This window comes from Schistosoma haematobium, chromosome 1 (assembly GCF_000699445.3).
Source record: "Schistosoma haematobium chromosome 1, whole genome shotgun sequence".
NCBI classification, from domain to species: Eukaryota; Metazoa; Platyhelminthes; class Trematoda; order Strigeidida; family Schistosomatidae; genus Schistosoma; species Schistosoma haematobium.
The window spans coordinates 67,957,119-67,978,843 of record NC_067196.1 but is presented as its reverse complement, the minus strand read 5'-3'; the positions used below and the strand labels follow the sequence as shown (position 1 = coordinate 67,978,843).

The 21,725-nt window shown below is 32.4% G+C and overlaps 2 protein-coding genes across 3 annotated transcripts in view; one reads left to right on the top strand and one right to left on the bottom strand.

Annotated features, from left to right (window-relative positions):
- MS3_00001943 (uncharacterized protein) overlaps positions 1–18,474 on the top strand; it is a gene marked incomplete at its 3' end in the record, with an annotated part of 36,674 nt that extends 18,200 nt beyond the window's left edge. Inside the window, exons 6-13 of one of the 2 annotated variants that reach the window (XM_012939741.3) lie at positions 3,027–3,207; positions 3,736–3,868; positions 5,273–5,365; positions 7,336–7,409; positions 8,472–8,584; positions 10,816–10,918; positions 13,582–13,686; positions 16,780–16,872. In XM_012939741.3, coding sequence (XP_012795195.2) covers positions 3,027–3,207; positions 3,736–3,868; positions 5,273–5,365; positions 7,336–7,409; positions 8,472–8,584; positions 10,816–10,918; positions 13,582–13,686; positions 16,780–16,872 — 895 coding nt within the window. Of the gene's footprint in view, positions 1–3,026; positions 3,208–3,735; positions 3,869–5,272; positions 5,366–7,335; positions 7,410–8,471; positions 8,585–10,815; positions 10,919–13,581 lie in introns of both variants that reach the window. The other variant, XM_051209464.1, reaches the window with a different exon arrangement.
- A 327-nt stretch (positions 18,475–18,801) lies between these two features.
- On the bottom strand, positions 18,802–20,914 carry MS3_00000895 (uncharacterized protein). The gene has a single exon (XM_051208478.1). The coding sequence runs from the start codon at positions 20,535–20,537 to the stop codon at positions 19,848–19,850; it is 690 nt and encodes a 229-aa protein (XP_051074921.1). The 5' UTR covers positions 20,538–20,914; the 3' UTR covers positions 18,802–19,847.
- Between the last annotated feature and the right edge of the window lie 811 nt (positions 20,915–21,725).

Here is a 21,725-nt window from a genome sequence, read left to right as displayed (position 1 = left end):
TTGTATTTAATCATTGTTTCTTATTGCCTATTCATGTCATATATATTATTTCTTCCCCTTATCTCACCCTGTTGCATATTAGTCAGTATATGATAATTTAAGGTATATCTCTATAAGAATTCTGACGTAGACTAAATGTAAACCGTCAAGATTTATCAATAATATAAAATTCTATATCTCAGAATAAAGATAATGATTGATTACTCTGATTGAAAATACTCTAGATTGATTTGTATTATACTACTATTAGATAAATGGAAATTTCGTTTGTGATGCTTATTGAGAGAGTTATTGCTTTCAAGTTAGCATTCTGCTTAGGATATATCCATGGAATAAACTGCAACTGTCATTCTGTATATACGCTTTATTGTACTGCTTATCTGCCTAGACTGAAATAAATACTTTGAATCCAATGCGAGTCCAGTGTGTTGATATTTTCATTGGTTAACTCTAAAAGGAGCGTTTATGCCACTAATTTATTATCAGTTTTAATTTTTTATTCAAAAACAACCAGTGCTGAATAACCATCTGTAATAATTTATGTTGGGGTGTAAGTTAATCAGCTTAATTGATAACTAACTGTTATAAAGCGTAGTTCATTTGTTAGAGAGTTTTAACTTCTTTTGATTTCACTGATAACTTATACAATAACTAAATTAACGTCCCAGTGCAGCGAATGTTAATACTGCTTTGATAAAAATATTTGAAAAATTGAAGGCCAACAAATTAGTTATAAGTTGACATAAAGTCGATCCACTCATTGTTATCAGTAGTGGTCGAAAAAGGCAAAATTTTATGGAAGATAAGTTCCAAAGCTAATAGTGTTCGATGTTCTTGACTTATTAAGGAGAACTGTTTTTGATGTTTGATAAATAATTAAAGTGATAAGGCTGCTACCTAAACACTTACTACTAACTTCCTATCCGCTTTCTATAACCTCATACTTCTTTATATGAAGCAGAACAGTAGAAGGTGTTAAATATAAGCAACACCTTTGCTTGAAGGCTCATATGTTTCCAAAAAACAAGCTTATTTATAAGTTTGTTAACAACCGTTAAATTTTGGAAAATTTTGAAAACATGGCTAATTAATTAACAGAGTAAATAATAATCCAATCGGAGTTTGAAACAATCTGTCAATTTTCTAGAAGTCTTTATGACATATCCTGATTGGACGAAGTGTTCTCGACCGTTATGGTGTATTCTAATTTGACGAAACGTTGTCAGCCTTTTCCTGGCTTCTAAAGATGTTATCGAAGAATTCTTTTGAGACCTCAACAAGACTATTAAGAAGAAAATCATATCAGTGACCCACTTTCCGACTAGACAAATTGGATGATAGATTGAGCACCTGGGAACAATCTACTGTTTTTAAGTTGTTGACTAATAATCCTCAGATAATTAAAATAACCCATAGTGTCATTGAATAAGAAAAAGAGAAATCAGCGAAGGAAATTTTCTTTTCGACGAAATCATTTGCGTAAACTGTACATTCATTATTTTTTCTCGAATCCATTTTTGTGACTCAGTCTTTTCTATCTTCCTATAGACATATATTTTCTATATGACTATTAATCCACATCCGAAGTGGGAGAGTGGCGTTGGTTCTCAAAGACCTCTGGGAGTTTTTATTTTAAGATGGTCGGATGAATATGTCGTTTTTTGTCAAAAAACCAAAGGGTCTTTCACTGATAATTTTCTGATGTAGCCAGTTCACTTTCAACCACTAGGTTGCTAGTCCGAAGCCAACTAGGCTTTTAGTTTAGGTAACTGAGCAGTATCATTAGCCTTAGTACAAAGTATGACTCAAAGCGGAATCCATAACCTGGTGACTAAGGCAAGTGTGAGATTTTAATAAATAAAAAGATATCCAACAAAAATCCTATCTGTTTAAAATCAAGTATTCGACACTTCTTCTGAAGTATAACAAACAAAAAAAGCTGGATAAATGGAAACGTTGCTGGTAATTTCCAATCATTTCCTGTGGTAATTATTATTTGTGATTTAGACTGGTTCTACAGTTTATCTGAGAACGCTTTTTTAATTGTTCATGATAAACCGGCGAGACTCTAATTTAGGAACGACCTTTGAACAAATCTCAAATGACCTTGACAATTATTAGCCAATCAGAAGACAGCTAGTATAAAGTGAAAATATATTATAAGAAAGTAATGAATTACAGTGGATATTCTTCTTTTACATGACTTAAAAACTTGTTAAGGTTTGATAAAGGTTCAGAGGTTCTGAATTCATAATGCATACGGTATAGAAACTCGTCCATAGGGTTAGGGTTGTAGCCTTTCAATAATCACCTCTTCTCTAAAATCCGCTGTAAACCGATCGTATGTTAGCATCACGTGTTGAACTTGGCTTCGTGACCCTGAAATTGCTCAAACGCTTCTGATTGTCTCGTCCCTACATTAGAGTCTCGTCACCCTAACCCTATGGACGAGTTTCTATACCGTATGCATTATGAATTCAGAACCTCTGAAACTTTATCAAACCTTGACAAGTTTTTAAATCATGTAAAAGGAGAATATCCACTCTAATTCATTACTGTCTTATAATATATTTTCACTTTACACTAGCTGTCTTCTGATTGGCTAATAATTGAAATTGCCCAAACGCTTCTGATTGGCTCGTCCCCTCGCCGATAAACCTTTTCGTAACAATCTGTTAATGTATAACGTAATGATACCGCCAATTAGAAAGCAGTGAATTATCGATCGGATCAATGATGCATAAAAACCTGTATGAGCAGTCTCGAGTCCTTATTGGTCCATACTTCCTGCTTAGCCCAGCCATTTAAGTCCGGAACACAAATCTCAGCCTCTGTGATACGAATATGAATAGTTTAGTTATTCAACAATTATACGATAAAAATATACACATAGTATTGGTCTATAAATGGATCCCGAAAGTTACCATTCATTATGCTTATCGGGGCATAACATAACCATTTATCTTACACATCCTATAGCTTGTTTGTGTATATGCTTGCACATATTCCTTTTTCAACCTGTTTAGGGTTATTGGAACGTATTATACACGTCGTTTAGCGGAATTGGAATACACACACATGAATAAAGTAAATGACTATTGGCTCAGTCGAATGAACGAAGGTCAATCATATAATTATCCTGTTTGTCTATCAGACATTATTCGTGGACCGGCGTTAGAGGCCACTTCATGGCCAAGTGTAAAATCTGTAAGGTTAATGTTTTTATAAATATTCATAGTTGTTATCCATTCAAATGTCCAGACAATCAGTTCTCACATGATATAACTGTTGGCTTTTTTTCTGAACAGTAACATGTCAGTTCAAATTTTCCAACTTGTGGTTTGGAATTGGAAATTGTTTGTTCTTTACCCATTTACTGAATGTTCCTTTTATATTTGCTTTCGGCTCAATAGAAACTTCAGAATATTACTTGATGTATTTATTCATGCTGCTTTATAACCAAGCATATATTTAAGAAGGATCATTGAATATACCTTAGAAGAGTTTTTCAATTGATATGTAGAAACTATCAGTAATGAATTCTTGAGATTACAAAGTCCCCCTAACTGTTAAAATATTTAGTCTTGAATTTCTTAAATGCAAATCTCCATACAATTAATACATTGTCGAATGTATATTCAGTGTATATTTTGTATTTAACACGTTGCACTACTGTAATACCAAATACGTACATATCATTCACTTCTTTTCCTCTTATCATTCCATTGTGATCAGGCAATTCGATTAAGACCGTCGAAAAATGATATGTTGTTAGTGGAAGATCCGAATACTGGAATTAGTAAATGGCTCATCAATCCTCATACAACTGATTACTTAGTCGGTTCAGCTAGTCTTGCAGCTTTTTCGGGTGAGGATTCTTACAATACGAATGTTTGTTGGTGTGTATGTTTTTGTCATCCATACAACTGTTAATAATTGCTTTTTTATTTAAAATGTTTAATATATTTATATTTGTAGATCGGTATTCTCTAAGTAGTTTAATAATTCTCATTGAATTTTCATTGTGGGGTTGTGTAGATTATCAGATTTCAATTAAATTATGAATCTATCATGTTCTGTTCCGTGGATAGCTTCGAGGCGAAATGTTCGGAGTTCTAGTGTGAGGCCGTGGGAAGTGTGGGGTTCGGGGCAGTTATCCATCGAAGACAATGGAAGATGGTCGTGCAGTGTCGTGGGTGCCAGCTCAATGGTCTCACGGTAGAGTCCTGGATCCGATTCCCGCGTATGGGATTGCGGATGCGCACTGCTGAGAAATTCTGTACTAGGACGAAACTGCTGTTCAGGGCTTCCGGGTTTTCAAAGGTGGTTTAACTTAGATTGGTTATTGATTTCAATGAAGTTCTAATTAACACGGTCCTTATGTTCTGTGACTGATATCGTTCTGTGATATGTATATTTGTTTATATATATTTTTCTGTGATTTCCATGAACTTATTACTTTATTAAGGGTTAATGTAGATATTCACTTATCTGCTTTTTGAATCTGTCTGATGGTAATAGATGTGATATGAGAAGAGAAAGCTATTGTCTAATCGTTGTGATACAGTCTAGTGTGTATTAATTTAAAGAGAAAAATACGATTTTGGCATAAACATAATCACATCAATAGACAAACTTAAAATTAGTCAGGGACAAACCATTGTTGGTTTTAATTCAGTGTGAAATGATTCTAATAAAAACTGATAACCTCTGCGCAAGTAAATGGCTATCTGGAATCAGTAGCTAAGTGAAGAAACGCGATGGGGTTTGAAGCGAACTGTACTGGATTCCAGTCCCGTAGTGGACATCTCTGGGGCGCAGTTATATCCGGTTGAAGAGTTTCAGACAGGGCAAAACATGCGGCCTTAATTTTATTGGTGGTTTTGTTTTAAAAAATGCAGGACTTTGTTTCAATGAACATTTGAAACGTATATAGTCGAAGCAATCGATTAAATAGATAGGTTATTCATTTTTTGCTTAAATTATTACCCAGAATATTTCCACCGTTCCTAGACCCATAAACGTTTAATTAATATGACCATGTTTCAGATAGTTGAAATTTCAATGCAGGGTTTAACTGATTATTGTTTTATGTTTTGTTCTCTGTTAGATTTCAACATTTTCTGTTTCATGAATGTTTATTGATTGTCACTATTTGCCATATTCTAAATTTGCTTCTACTCACATTTCCTAATTCATCTTAATTTCTTCGAATTGGTCACCTTTATCAATTAATTCTGTGTTTTTTTCTTGCCAAAAAATCACTCTCTAGCTTATCTTATGCTTCATAGAGCTAATCTGTTCACTAATTCATATTTACGCCTCGTTTCTAAAGGATCTGTTTATATCAACGACAATGGAAATGGTAAATATATCTATACGTATATTTTTAAAGTCGTTGTTGATGTTTGTTGCTGTTGGTTTTCTTTTCCTTTTATCATACATAATGTAATATGAATAATTTTTTTTCGATTACATTCATTATTTAATGAATGGGTTCACTGATTATTTCTTTGGTTTTTGTCTTATTCTTTAGAATATGTTGTCTAACTTGACTTCTTTGCAAATTTTGTTGAATTCAGTCTAACAGTCAGGTCTTAATATCAATATTCATATCCAATAGTCGTTTATGATGTCTCACGTTTGTTTTATATTCCTAGTCTATAAATAGGGATGTTATTTTGTCAGAAAAAAAAAGACCTGTCCATTTAAGTATTGACATTACCTTTGGTTTCAGTTCATTCAGGAGTTTGCGTTAATAATGATGCAGTATTGTGAGTTGTTATCGTTCGGACACATCATATCATAAAATTTCATCTGTCAATCACTATTATATTCATTTGTTTTGACAGTACCTGAACTGTGGATTATTCGTCTCGTCATAACCGATTTGTGTTAGGAGCCCTCTAGAATTCTTCGGAAAAGTTTCCAGAGGTTGCGGAAAGGCTGACGATACGTCGTTCAGTCGGCGTCCAACAGAGACGCCTTAGACAATTCTAAATTAACGATAGATTAGGTGATTTATCCCAACCGGATAATTATAGACTTCTTTACTGTTTTAGGATATTTTCAGAAGTTCTTAGACTCTTAGTCTCACACATAAGCCCATAAATATCCTTGTTTACTGTAACGAAACTAACATTGGAAGTTAAACTCTGCACACTTGCAGATTTTCTGTTTTTTGCTCTCAGTCCAAGTGTAGGACAGTTTTGGAAGACTAAGAAAAGGTTAAAAAGTCGCCACCAAGCGTTTAAGCATCAAATCTGTCAACAATAAGTTTATTCAAGATACATTTTTTTGTCTCAGTCAACAAAGTATTTCCAGCAGAACAGTTACTAAATACTTTCAGGTTTGGAACTATGTCAGCGAGATGGGTTTGAATTACACTATTTTATCCTAAAGACTTCTCAGATATGAGTAAAACAGTACTTTTAAATACTTTATTTTTTCAAATACTGAAGATTGGTGCCCAATAACTTTCAAAATTATAGTCACGTATCTTATTAATTCACTGTTTCTTTACCATAATTTAGATCACAAAATTTTACCATGCGTCTTTAGATTTAACTTTCGGTTAATTCACCATCAACATGTATGTAAGATAATTTTTGAAAATACAGAAGGTAGCTTTATCATTTCAATTTTCAAAGATTCAATATGTTTATAAAGCACTGTGAATGTTCTGATCGAATGTCATATTTTATTTGATCGAAGTTAACTTGTTCGTTCTGGAACAGTATAAGCGTTAAAATTTCTGTATTTTTTTATGACTTATTCTATCATGTCACTACTTATTTACTGGTTTTATGTGTTCGTATATTACGATATAGTGATCAATCACTGAAATGATAAATGAATTTCAGAACAGATAATTTTAGAATAACTCTTAGTCAATCGTTAGTGTAATGAGTAAATGGTACAGTGAATATTCAAATAAACTACAGCATTTGACCAGTTTACACATACAGATTGCTGGGTAGGTTTTATGAAAGTTTTATTTGTACTTAAAGTACTTTAAGGTTACTTTCACCACCAAAGTGTCTTGATCAAAAGTCGAGTTGCTCAGCTGTTAAATAAGCAGTATTGCCATGATTTCTACAAAATACTAGGGTAATAAACTATTGCCGGCATCAAGAATACCAAAGACACAAATAGTTGAAAATATTTATAGTTTTAGTTGATGTATAGATAATTGACTGGGTCCTCAGCTTTCTTGATGTAATCCTCTTTATCCATTCTTTTTAGTCCATTGTTACGTTGTCGATAATTTAAATGTATTATTCAAAAAATTATTCTGTTGATTATGTATATGGATATTGATTTCTTTTTAAACAGATGTTACTCATAATTTATCTGGTGATCAAACTAATCAACCCAGTTTCAAATCCCCTTTTCATCAATCCAAACAGGTTAGTGAATAGGCTTATGTTACTAATTTCGTAATTTGTCATCACCAGTGGTCAAACCTAAGGAATTATTTGATTGATAAATAATCAATTGTGAGAAGTATACGTATCACATAACGTCATATCTTTTGCCGAAATACTTAATTTTAACCTAAATTCCACTTTGTTCATAAAAGAAGTCATTAATGATTTATTTATAATCCAGTGATTTGTCATGCATTAATGTCAGCCTCCTACTTTATCTATAACTAATTTAGATAGATATGTGTTAAAAGCTTTCAAGATTAAAACAAATCTAATATCGGGTACACTTAAGTTTTTAGTGATCGTTGGACTAGTGTTATTTCACTGAAATATCTTATATTTTTGACAGTGTTTTTATTACGTGGTTAATGTAATACCGGTTTTTCTGATGTTTAGTGTTAATGTACGCATTAAGAGTGTAGAATATCTTATAAAAAGTTGACGGTTTTTATTTTACAAAATGGATGATCATTAAGAGATTTAGGAGGAGATTTTATCGGTGAAAATCTTGACGTTTAAACCTTAAATAAACCCAACGTTTCGCTTAGAAGTCTGATCCAAACTTTTTCAAGGGAAATAATCAAGCATCAAAACTAACGAATATAAGTACATGGTTCATAGGTTAACTTTATATTGAACAAATCGTCGCGTAATATCATGAATTGATTTAATTTAGACACTAATACTGTTGGACGGTGGCTCAACAGTTTAAAGGTTAAGGTTCGCGCACGGGATCGAAGGTCCTGGATTTTATTCCTGAAAGCGCGGTCGTGGGTGATTAGAAAATATTCGTAGTATACCTCTACAAATTGATATCTGGACAAACATATACTTAAAATATAAGTATTCACGATCTTCCTGTTTTAATGATCATAGGAATCAATCTTGTAAAAATTCTTCCAGTGCAGCGAAGCGGTTTGGTTACTAATCACATACTTGGGCACAATATTTTTCGGTTCTGTTTCTTTACGCATAAATCAACACTAATATATATTTTCTTAATTATAATATTTAGTTTTTTTTTAAATCTTCATTTTGCAGATATCTCTCCTTGAGCTTTCGAAAGATTGGAATCAATGTGAAGCTGGTTTTCACGTTTTAGTTGAGGAGTTATTCAGATTTTGGCAACATTATCAACCAGGCTGGTCATACAAGTAACGTTTTGATTGACTATGTGTTTTTCTTTCTTTCTGAATATGTGTGTATAGTTTGTAAACATTGAAAAATTTTGTAGTTATGTGAATAAATAATATGAGATTATATGAATCATATGGGAATATAATTCGACATACGTTTTTGATATACCCTATGGTGTTAATTAAATGATTATTACTTCTTTATTCTTTTCTTTGTGGATAAAATAAATATTTACATATCAAGCCAAGAAATATACAATTTAATGAATACCATTTTCCAAATTCCTCCACTTTATGTTATTCTAATTTGATTATCACACACTGTCATCAGTTAGGATATAGTTCACGTCAGACTTGTTCACAACTTCCCAATATAAATTTTGGACAATTAATCTCATAGCAAATGATTAATGACAAGCTTCATTGTCATTCAGTTTGGCGTTTGAAAAAGGTTGTATAGTTCACATAGATATTATACTTTAGATATGACATCATTTAGATTCAATTTAATGAATTACAAAGAAAATACTACTCATTATTTATAAGTATACTATTTTGTGCTATTTGAAGAAATTCATGACAGTTATGACGGATTCCGCTTTCATAAGTTCGAAATTTGTATACTACTTATTAATGTATTTGTTATAAGTATTCAATCACTTGTCTGAAAGTTAATTAACTAGCCTTTGGAAACTTATTCGCAACTATTTTTTTCACATGAATATCTTCTCACAGTTCGGTAAAAACATTTCCCTTCATTCTGTCATTTATTATTTGTATTTGTTAATTTATTGCTTTCTTATTAAATTAACTTCCGAATCTGATGTAATAATAAATAGTCAATTCAACATAATATCCACTCATGTTTATGTATATCAAAGTCTACTAAAGCTGCTTTCATGGTATTAGTAAGATTATTATTATTATTGTTAATATGGCAGTGTTAGTCATGATAGATACAACGCTAGTAGATATCATTCATATCTTTAAATAAATATGAACATATGTATACTGTATTGCCTAAAAGATTATGAGTGTCTACTAATTTGTCAATCATTTGGTTAGTTTAAGATCGTTACGTTGATAATAATAATAATAATAATAATAATAATAATAATAAGAAGAAGAAGAAGAAGAAGAAGAAGAAGAAGAAGAAGAAGAAGAAGAAGAAGAAGCGAGTCGGTAGACTATTCCTACTCCATACTATAAAGTATAACTGACATTTTAATTTTTGACAAGTAAACATTAACGTATCAGACAATTTTATATCAGATGTGATGCATTATATTTATATATACCTCACAAATCACCAATGTCTAAAGAACAAACAAAAACAATGGAGGAAATTTCATCCAAATGTAACCTACGAAAACTGTTTATACTTTTCTTTTGGTCAAAGGTTTAATTGTGTTGGAAACTGTCAATCCTTGCACAGAACAACTAAAATTGATCACTTAAAATTGTTGTTTATTGTTCTAGAATATTTTTTCATATTATGTGTGTATAACAATGATCAGATGAAACAGCAAAATGTTCGATGTAATACTGAAACATTTAGTCATGGGATCGTTTCAAAGTTCAGTCGTCTTCGATTACATGAAACCACTGGCTAGTCGAGTTTGTTTTGTTCTCTAATATTTTACACACGCACATCGTGATTTGAATATATGTTATAATTTGTCTATACTTCAACCGTAATTGCATGTTTTAACTGGACACCAGGCTGTACACTGCGTCAAATCTCAAATAAAATTACTTATTAATTGGTATCAGACAGCACCCAGTTTGGGCCAATCGAATTGTGTTTTAAGTCATCCAAACTCTTTTTTGTTAGCCCAATGACGCCTTATGGTTATTAAGTTCAGAATTAACCCCGACGATCATTAATTTGCAGTCAAAGGGATGGACCTTATGTTTAATACACGTACATGGTGTGTGTCGTACAACAATGTGGTCGGAGACTTTTGTTGATAATGCTCAGAATTTCTCACAATGACGCAGATATATTTTCTATTCGATCACAAGTTTCGGTATTCTCCTAGATATACCTTTGCATTCTCTCTTTTCGAACCACAACGTTCAGTCTTTCTCATCATTGTTACTATATATTTACTATGGTTTGAGTCGAAGATGACTGAAGGTGTTGTAAAATGGGATTATTCTTAATATTAAAATTCTATGGACTTAGTTTTACTATCTGTTATAAGACCAAAATAATTTTAACAACCTGCATTTTCGAATATTTCCAGATTGACTTATACTGAGGCTTCCAATTTATATGCTTGTGAAATGTTACGTGCTGTTTTGTATACCGACATGAAGACATCAAGTGATATCGAGATTTCCATTCCTGTAAGTCTTTTTTGTTTTGAGAGTTTATAATTTCTAGTAGAAATATTGTCCCCGTAAATTTCGATTAAAAATGCTTGAATTAATATGAAAACTGTTTTATGTGATTTAAAGTTTTATTCTTTACTGACCTCAGTTTAGCATCAGTTTAGAATGATAAATTACCGTATTACATGCGCCTTTCAACATCAAATTGTGCATAAGTCTGTTTGTTTGTGGGATCCCATCTTTCAGTCTTCTTTATAAAAGGGTCAATGATAGTTTTAACTGGTTAATATTAGATGATATGGGGTTGTTAGTGTAAATGTATACATTTCACATAATGCTAATTTTTCACTCTAGTAGATGTTATTGAATTCATCTGGTCTATATTATGTATTGGATTACAACAACAGTAATGAAAATTTCTTCAATATTATCATTTAATTTTTATGAAAATCCATAAGTTTTAAACAATTTAGTAAGAAAATGCATAGGTTACTTGTAAGTAGTATGTTTGTAGAGTACAAAACTAAATAGGTTTTTATTATTATCTGCCGTTAACTAATGATAGTGCTGATTAGTATCTCATGACTTACTATGATCTGTAACTTGACTTATTCATTTGCTCGATCTCATGACATTGAAATAAGTAAGGAAAAGAGATTGATTATAATAAAACGAATATATTTCGGGAAAATATTTGAGAATAATTTATTTTACAGTTGATTTAATCTATTTTCCTAATTTCATCATACAAATATCCATCTGTGTTAATTTCATTTTACAAAATACTATGTGAAGAGAAAATCATATATAGTTCTTGCATTCATTAACGTTATCTCTTCATTTTAACTGAAGTAGTGTTGATATTTTATCAGTCAATATATTAATATGTAAATTTACTAAATGTATCACTATCGGATGTATAGATGTACAAATACTTATTGAACCAAGCATGATTCTTTTTATTTTTCTAGCTTATTGTCACTATGTGTTACTAATATGTATCAACAATCCTCATACCAAACTGACTACTTCAGTATTATTATTATCATTATGACATCTCCGTTTTTTCGTCAATACCCAGTTATTCCGAATGGTTGGTTAGTAGTGAAAATAGTTGTTTCTCAACTATAAAGGTTACATTTTTCAATAAATCTTCCTTTTCAATTTTCAATACCTGAGTAGATTGAGAATATTCTTAACACGAAATAGTATTGTGAACTTGTTATGTTTTGTTTTTTAAGGAATTAACGTAGCTGTTTTTTTAGACAACCTTTTGCTCCAGGCTATATCTCTTTCCTCCTTTGTAAACATTATTCTAACCGAACTATTCATTATTAGATTTTTAGTTCTTTACACTGCTTATTTTATAGTTGTATTGTGGTGAAACGTAAATACTCATTATTTTGTCGATTAAAACTTTTCGATATTATATCACTGATAGATATCTTCATGAATATTGAAGTTTCGAACATTTATGTAGATTTATTTGATAGTGTAATACTTTCGCAGACATCATACATTGTTTATATATATTGTGGCTTATCGGTTATGAGATGGAGGATGCAATGTAATTATTTACAGCAACCAACCAGATTCCAGGTTAACAAAAGAAAATTTTAGTCTATTGTAGATGAGAAACTCTGCTAGCTCACTTCTTCTTGAAGTATGTACTAATCAATTCATCTGAAAAAATAAACAATAAAAACTTCATAACTGAATCATCCGGATTATACAATTAAATACTTATTGAAATTGTTATCAACTGTTAGTTTGTTCCACGAAATAATGGTTATCCTTTTATCACCTCTTAAACTTACAATTTATCATTCTACAATATCTTTCTATCACATAGATTCATAGATACATAAATCTGAAAAAGACCATATTCCTTACTTTTTCTATGAATTGAAATTTATCTTTCTCTTTCTTGTTTCTCTGTTTTACATCATGGACTATGCGTTATAATGTCGTAACATTATTGTTATTTTTTAAATTTATTTTTCTCTTTCTTGTCAAAATAATTTTTCTCTTCTTAAAAATAATTATATAACTAAAAATTAATTTATTACTGTACACTTGTTAGTAGTAGATGATATGATATAAATCAATTAGTGTAATATTCATTATCTTTGTAATGATTTTTGTATCTTTATTGAATATGATTAAATGGGTTGTTCACTTTACAATCTGATAGTTTCGGTCGAATTCAGTTATTATTATTATTATTATTTTAAATTGTCTGTAAGAATAAGATAAAGGGTTAACATTGAAAAGATGAGATACTGTTATACTATCTCATTGAAATACCAATTACTTTCATTGGGCAAATATTAGATCGTATAGTTTCCTATTTTATGGTCATTATCAATCGAAAGTCTATGGTATTTTAGTCAGATAAAGTATCATACAAATTCATATATATATTAATGTTTAGTTTTTTTTGACTTTATGTACATATAAAGATGTATCTTTTTTGCTTGTAATTATTGTAAAAAATGATGTATATGTTTGTGTTATCCGGATTTTTTTTTACTAGGGCGTCTATCGTTGAGGTGTCTATCAACTCAGTTAATACTTATTACCTATAATCGTTTACTTTCTTTGTTTTTTATGTGATTAATAATCCTATTCCCAAAAATACGACCATCTATTTTCTTTTCTTCTCCCAAATTTTACAGCTTGCTTCAGTTTCTTTAATGGGCGATTGGATTTCAAGACGAATTATAGCCAAACTTAAGAAAAGTGATAAAATCAATAAAGATTGCGAATCATATCCTTATATGGTAATCATTTTTGTTGTTATGCGATTCGTCTTTTTGGTGTTAATGTGTTGTTCTGATTTCAAATAATGATTTTTGTCCACTATCGGTTGAGGTTTTTGAATACCTTATCAAAAAATTTATAGTGAGCGTACATTGTTCCTCATTTAGTAAATACTACTAACATTATTGCTTGTAAGTAGTATATGGTAGAATATGGTGTGAAAGTTGTTATAGTCGACGGATGGAGAGAAGAGTTTCAGTACATCAAAAAGCATGGTTAAGACAGAAGCTTGGAGATTAGAAGAGAAGAAAATATAGAATCAACTGGGTAGCAGAACACCCCGCAAATGCAAATTGATGACTGAAGGGTGGATGTACAGACTACATAAACACTGCAATTCCCTCAAATTAACATCACTTCTACCCAGTGGATACAATATACAAAAACCTTTCATATTATTTGGTTAGATCAAGTCCTTTTTGGATGGTTCGAATTACTGAATTGGGATTCAGTGGTTCATTTTTTCCTCTAATTAGACACATTATATTGTTGCATGACTAGATGATCTTGCATCATTGATCTAAATTCTGTTAATTAAGTTAAAAAAGACCTATAGTCTAATATTTTCCTATTCTATTGGAAAAATAAACAATTGAAGCATCGGTGATGATTTTAGTAATTATTAGTTACTATAAACATTTCTTGTCAGTATTGCTATAATACTGGTAATAAGAACATTTTAGCTATGAACCGTATTTACTATTTACAAACAACCATTTGGTTTGAACTTGTAACAAGAATGATATATAACGCTGAACTACAATCATATTGAACAACAAGAAGAAGATTCCTCTGTTTTTCCAATTGGAATCAATAGATTTTACTGATTCACTGGTCTACATGATTAACAATAATGACATATAACTGTTAAAAATCAACAGTTGTTGGAGTTATTACGAAAAAATTTGTAATAATCATGTGATTTGATTTTTAGTCTACATTATGTATTTACAGCAACTGTTCAGTCCAACATGGATTCATCATATGCATATTCGTCAATATTAGAACGAATAGTTTGACAAAAATTGGGCGCCGAGTATAGAGAAGTCATTATATGTGAGAATTATATTTGAAATAATCTCAGCGATTGAAATTTAAATAAGTCCAAAGTTTTGTCCAGCAAACTTTTCTGGATATATAATGGATTCATTAGTTTGAACTGCTAAAAATGACTAAAAAACTGACGAAATAAATGTCCACTGTTCGCGTAAATTGACTTCTACTTCTGAGTTTAGAGGATGATCATTGGGAAATAGCGATAAATTATGAATTTCTTTCTTTAAAATGCCAGTTTATAATGATCACGAGTGTATTTCTTTGTGCCTAGTAACATAGTTTGTTTCATATATTTATCATGCGTAAATCTTTAAGGATGACTGATTCTCAAATGCAAATTATCATTATCATTATTTTAACACAAATATTGGTACAAAGAGGCCCCGAATACATATGTGCCTCACAAGTCACTTGTTTTGTATGTGGGCTGTGATACTGTCCGGGTGCTCAGACCGAAGCAGGTGGTTTTAGGGGGGGAGCCTTCGACCTGAAGGTCCGATCCAAAGGGCAGTGGGGCGACGTCAGGAGATGCAGTCCCATGGTAGCTCGTGACTAATAATTGGTTCATACCTCATTTGTTTCCCCAGGATCCTAGATTCCATGTTCACTATTGGCTTGGAATCAGGGTTTTCGAACTCCCGAACATGGATCCTTGATATCTACCAACACGGTTAAAGTTTCAGCCATTCGGTTTTCGTCCTCTTAATTTCGTAAACAGCGCTTCCGCCGCAAGAAGGCAGTGAGTAGGACTTTCCTCGTAGTGGCTGAATACGCGTGGTCGTATGAGAGTATTTTGAGAAGTAGAGCTGACTCTCCTCAACCTCGGTGATTATTCGTGTCATCGAAACTGCGATCTACACAATTTTTTTAAAATTTCAAACTTATTACAGCATCCATGTTCTCCAGTAACAAGGTTTCTCAAATGTATTTGTACTTTCGTGGCATCATCTACCTTTCCAATATTACCGTGGGACACATTTTCATATTATTCAAATCATGAATCAAACTTGACACCAGTCAAACTGCCTAATTAAATTTCATGAATTAAATTTCTAAGTAAGACTATATGAGTAGATACCCTGAACTCATCAAATGCAAATAATAGCTAAAATATAAAAGTCTTTTGTGTAAAAACTTTAGTAATTATCAACTGAACCCAAATAAATAATCTTATTTTCATACTCTTATAATCCTTTCACTTGTTCAAAGGAAATAGTCACTCTGAATTCTTTGTGTCATCAATTATTATATCTATTATTGGAAAAGTTTACGGAACTGACTTGGTTAACCATTTCTACGTTTTCACAAAGCAAGAATGAGAATATTTAAAGAATATGGTTAATTCATTGTATTTCGTTGCTTTCTATTTGGGTGCATACAGTCTAATATGTTTAAAAACCTAAAACAAATCAGATGGTGAAAATACGATTGACGCTCGATTAGCAAAATTAACCTCATCATAAAAGTGAAAAGCTATAGTTACCAGAGAATTTCGAGTTTTAGAAGACACTGGAATTAGAAATCCTTTGAGCGCACCAACTAATCATGTTGATGTATAAAATCTAATGGGAATTATTAGCGACCCGAGTTCGTTGATGTATTAGAAGCACCTTTCAACGCCTCAACAGTTATCTGTAACAACCTTTAAAATCTCTTAGCGGATATTTCTTGTATCGAAATCCTAATGCATAACATATAATTGAATCATTCTAAATGATGATATTGTTCCTGTCTTACTGATTCATTTTCATTTAAATATCTTTATATACACCTTCGTATTCCACTTCAATTACCATGTCACCAAATTGTGTGAATATTGCATTCCATAGTTTTGAAACTCGTAATTCAAGTTTTCAAACCATAACTAATCGAATCACTAGACATAGTTGACAAATGGTTTTATGTAAAGTAAGTTTCTATCATTTTTTCTTTGTGAAATCACTATCTTAGTTGATGTCAGCAAACATTTTGTGCTTTTTTTCACTATGTTCATGTAGGTGTTCATGAATGCATGGAACTTTCAATGTTTATTGGATTCATTTAAACAAATAGGGTATATGGACGAGTATTCATCTGTAAATATGGATTGAGTTGTCTTCGTAATTTCTATCATAATTTTTATTATCTAATTAACGTTTTTATTTCGTAAGGAAAATAACTGTAGGGGGTTTACATTCTTTGTATACAATAATCTGTGTATTATGTACCTTCTTTTGTAAATGTGTGGTATTTGAAATAAACGAATAATTTTCGCAATATCTTCTGTCGAAAGAATTCAGTGTTAGATTAGTTTGATTAGGTCAAGTTTTATGTTATTGTCGTAGAAATAACGTTCATTTGTTGCGAAGGGGAGTAAACAACACGTACTTTACCATTTCTGGCAACAGTAATCAAATAAACTAATGTTAGTAATAGGAGTATTCGGACGAGAGTAGATGCAAAACAATTTGTTATACATAATTCACAAATAAACACATAGCCGAAAACACTTGAAAGTAATATTTATTTTCAATTCTGTCCTTATCTTGAGTGTGCAGTAAAATTTAAGCTTGATTGATAGATTATACAGTAATTATTGAACCAGAGTGTATAAACAAAAATGTCCTATTTTAAGATATTACCAGATGGCAATAACCATTGAGAAAAAAACTAGTAACTTTGGAGCACTTATTTGCTTTAATGTATTTCATTACAACATAAAAAATGATTTATTTCAATCATGTAAATACTTGACATATAAGTACATTTGCACCAATGAGACCGATTTTCAACCGTTACGTAATCTCTCCAACGACTGGTTATGATTATAAGGCCGACACTAACCACCTAGTCGACACCTGTCTACAAAGTCCTAATTACAGGTTCGTAACTTTATCGACTGATGGCACATCTTGATTACATAAAATTACCTTTCATTTTACTCATATATATAACCAGCCTTGGATGTGGAAGATTTTTTGTTGTTGAGCGTTTTTTACAAATATCTTACCCGACTCCCAATCAACCGACTTATCATTGTATGTTGCATCCAATCTTCTACTGTTCTACTTGTAGCATATGCAGTAAAAGATACCTAAAATGTTAACTGCGTACCTGAAAATCAATACATTACTATGTTCATAGGTTGTTAATGCTAATCAATTTCTTGCCATTGATGAGTTTGACTATCGAGAATTCTATTGTACCGTTCACATGTATACTTGCGTATCTAGGATACTGTTACATGACACTCATTAATTGTCGTATCTACGTAAGTGAACGGGCTGGATATTCATAGTTTATTTTAGTAGAACTGGTAATAAAAGATTGTTAGACGAAGACAAGAAGTGCAATATCATTAATTACATTTTTAAACTGATTAATAGATACATGTCTCTGATACTCAATAACTTTACTACTAAAATCATTGATTTTAACATCATGTGTTTTACGTCTTCTCCATTATGTGTCATTAATTCCGACAAACATTAGTTGGATCACAACTTAATCTTGAATAATTTATCTCAGTGAAACGCATTTAATCACCATAGGTTGCCAGCTTTATGTACACAAGAGTGGTGAGGTGTATTATCCCTTGTGATGCATCTATGAAGTCTTGTAAGTCAAACTTGCTTTAGATATAAATCAAACTAAAGACGTTAATGCATAATTATCTGAATAATAATCCCAGTTGATTAAATGCAAAGTTATTAGATTCAAACCTGCTTTTAGTTAATTCTGGCTAACCAACATCAAAACACATTCCATCTAAATGACAATTCAAACAATACGGTGGCCATGTTCTAATCCCTGAATGATGGATATATTATTCATCATTGTTAAATAATATATTATATGGATTACAGTTGCGTGACCAAATATCCACTATAGTATGAGTATCTACATTCTATAAGGTAACATAGATGTATTTATGACATTGTGAGGATTTATTACGTTTGCTTCTTTTCTGAGTATGAAATATGTATAAGATTATTTACAGTTATCAGTTATTTTTTCATTTACTTGGCCTGGGTTAATTTTGCATTGAATATGAAACACTTGTGCAAGTATTTAGATATAACTAGATAAGTGTAATTGTTCACGACGCCAAACTGGTTCTAGACAACGCCACTATCGTTAAATAAACGTTTCCAAGAAAATTCCATATATTGAATATTTTGTTCAATGATAAGCCATATGATTGGATTCCATATATAGGGGATAAGATTCTTCGAAAAAATAATAAACAAAACATTGTATACAATATCATAAAGCAAACTGGAGATCGGTTAATGTGCATAGTATTTCAGATTTATCACTTGGATTAATTCAAGTAACTTAATAATAAGAATGCAAGTTGCATCGTGTTTCTTAGCCGGTTTAATCAGATCAAATTATGAAGATGTATACAATCTTGGTTCACTTTGAAACTTTCTACAAATTGATTTTCCATTTTCATCTATACAAAGCATGCCAGAAATGTAAATTCGCTTGTTTCATAGAAAATTCTAAGAGACGAGGTCGAACACTGTTGGGAAACTGCGGTGTGCGGTTTATATATGTATAATATATTAACTCCTATCACCCCTATTGGTGGAGCATAGGTCGCCCGCCAGCACTTTTCATCCAACTTTATCCTAGGCGATGCTTTCCAGTTACTATTCATTCTTTTCATATCTGCTTCCGATTCTCAATGCAGTGTGCTCTTTGGCTTTCATCTTTTCCGTTTGCCTTCAGGATTCCAAGTTAGGGCTTGCCTCCTGATGCAGTTTGATGATTTCCGCAATATTTGTCCTATTCATTTCCATCGTCTTTTCCTAATTTCCTCTTTAGATGGAAGCTGGTTTGTTCTCTCCCACAGTAAGCTGTTGCTAATACTATCCAGCCAACGAATATCGAGTATCTTGCGTAGACAAGTGTTTATAAATACTTGTACATTTTTGATGATGGTTGTGGTAGTTCTCCGAGTTTCACCTCCATACAGTAGAACTGTCTTGACGTTCGCATTGAAGATTGTGACTTTGATTTTGGCTTTCAGACAGTTGTTTTGAGTTCCAAATGTTCTTCAATTGTAGGAATGCGGCCCTTATTTACCGATCCTCGCCTTTACGTCTGCATCCGATCTTCCTTGTTCATCGATGATGCTTCCCAGGGATGTGAGAGACTCCACATCTTCCAGAGCTTCACCTAATGTGATTGGGTTGGCATTCTCCGTGTTGTATTTAAGGATCTTGCTTTTTCCTTTGTGTATACTGAGGCCTACAGATGCAGAGGCTGCTATTACACTAGTTGCCTTCATCTGCACTTGTTCGTGTGTATAGGATAGAAGGGTTAGTTCATCTGCGAAGTTCAAATCGCGTAGTTGCATCCATGCTGCCCATCGTATTCCGTGCTTTCCCTCAGATATCGAGATCTTCACAATCCAGTCAATCATCAGAAGAAAGAGAAAGAAGGAGAGTAAGCAGCCTTGTCTAATTCCGGTCCTCACGTGCAATTCATCTGTCAGCTGTCCTCCATGCACAACTTTGCAGTGTGGATTCCGTATGATGTTGAAAATCTTATCAGGTACACCATAATGTCGAAGAAGGTTCCATAGGGTTCTCATATCCACGCTGTCAAACGCCACATAGTCAATAATGTTGATGTATTGTAACGAGTTCCATTCAACTGAATGTTCAACGATGATCCGTAGTGTCGCGATTTGGTCTGTAAACGACCGATCCTTACAGAATCCAGTCTGTTGATCTCGAGTTTCGGGATCTTCTGAACCCTTCATCCGGTTCAGCAACACTTTCCTGGTAGTTACAGCATGCTTGCAGTTACTTCTGTATCTAACTTCAGTGCTTCAGTTGGTATGTTGTTAGGTCCTCCTGCTTTCTCACACTTGATTCGCTTGATGACCACACTGATTTCTTTGATCGTTGGTGGGGTGACATCTATAGGAAGGTCTGTAGGTGCTGCTTCAATATCCGATGGGTTTAGTTGGGCTGGTCTATTCAAGAGTTCCTCAAATTGTTCCACCCATCTGTTCCCCTGTTCTTGAATCTCGATGATTGTATTGCCTTCTTTGTCGCTGACCGATCTCTCTGGTTTACTATATTTCTCTGCCAGTTTCTTTGCCGTGTCGCATAGTTGCTTGATATTTCCTCCTCATGCACTTTTTCCGTTGTCATTTTTAGCTCTTCCACGTATTTCTGCTCGCAGGCTCTATTGCTCTTCACTCGTTTGTTTGCTTCTGTGTATTCAGCTTGTGCTTTGATATTCTCTGTTCTTGTTCTACTGTTGTTGATGGCCGTGTTTTTTTCTTCTTTCCTTGAATCTTTTCCAGGGTTTTTGTGGAGATCCACTCTTTGTAATGATGCTTCTTTCTATCCAGAACCTCCTGACACGTTGAAGTTAGTGTTTCTTCAATCCATTTCCAGCTTTTCTCCGTAACAGTTTCTTCCTCTTTGAGTAAATCTTTTAAGGCTTGTGACCTGTTGTTGAGAGCTAACTTTAATTGTTTGAGTTTGTCAATATCTCATAGGAAAGCTGTACTGAACCTTTTTACTGATGTTTGTCCGGTTGACCAGTGTTTCTTTAACTTCAGCTTAATCTTGGTCTCAACTAGGTGGTTATCTGAAGCTATGTCAGCTGCTCTCCTGGTTCTCATGTCTTTTATTGTTTTTCTAAACTTTTTAGTGCTACAGTTATGATCTATCTTGTTCTTCTTGGTGAGACTGATGTAGCTTTGTTTGTGCGTCTGTGTAGGAATATTGTGCTACTTATAACCAATTTGTTAAATGCAGATAGATTCGCAAATCTCTCATTATTGTGGCTTCTTTCTCCCAGTCAGTCAATGTCATTCCATGATATCTTCATAACCGTTGTTGTCAGCCTGTAGTAAGAACTACCATATTTAATTTAAATATGATGTATTTTAATTGTGCTAGAAAATATTGAATGGCTTTGTTTCAATTTCGCC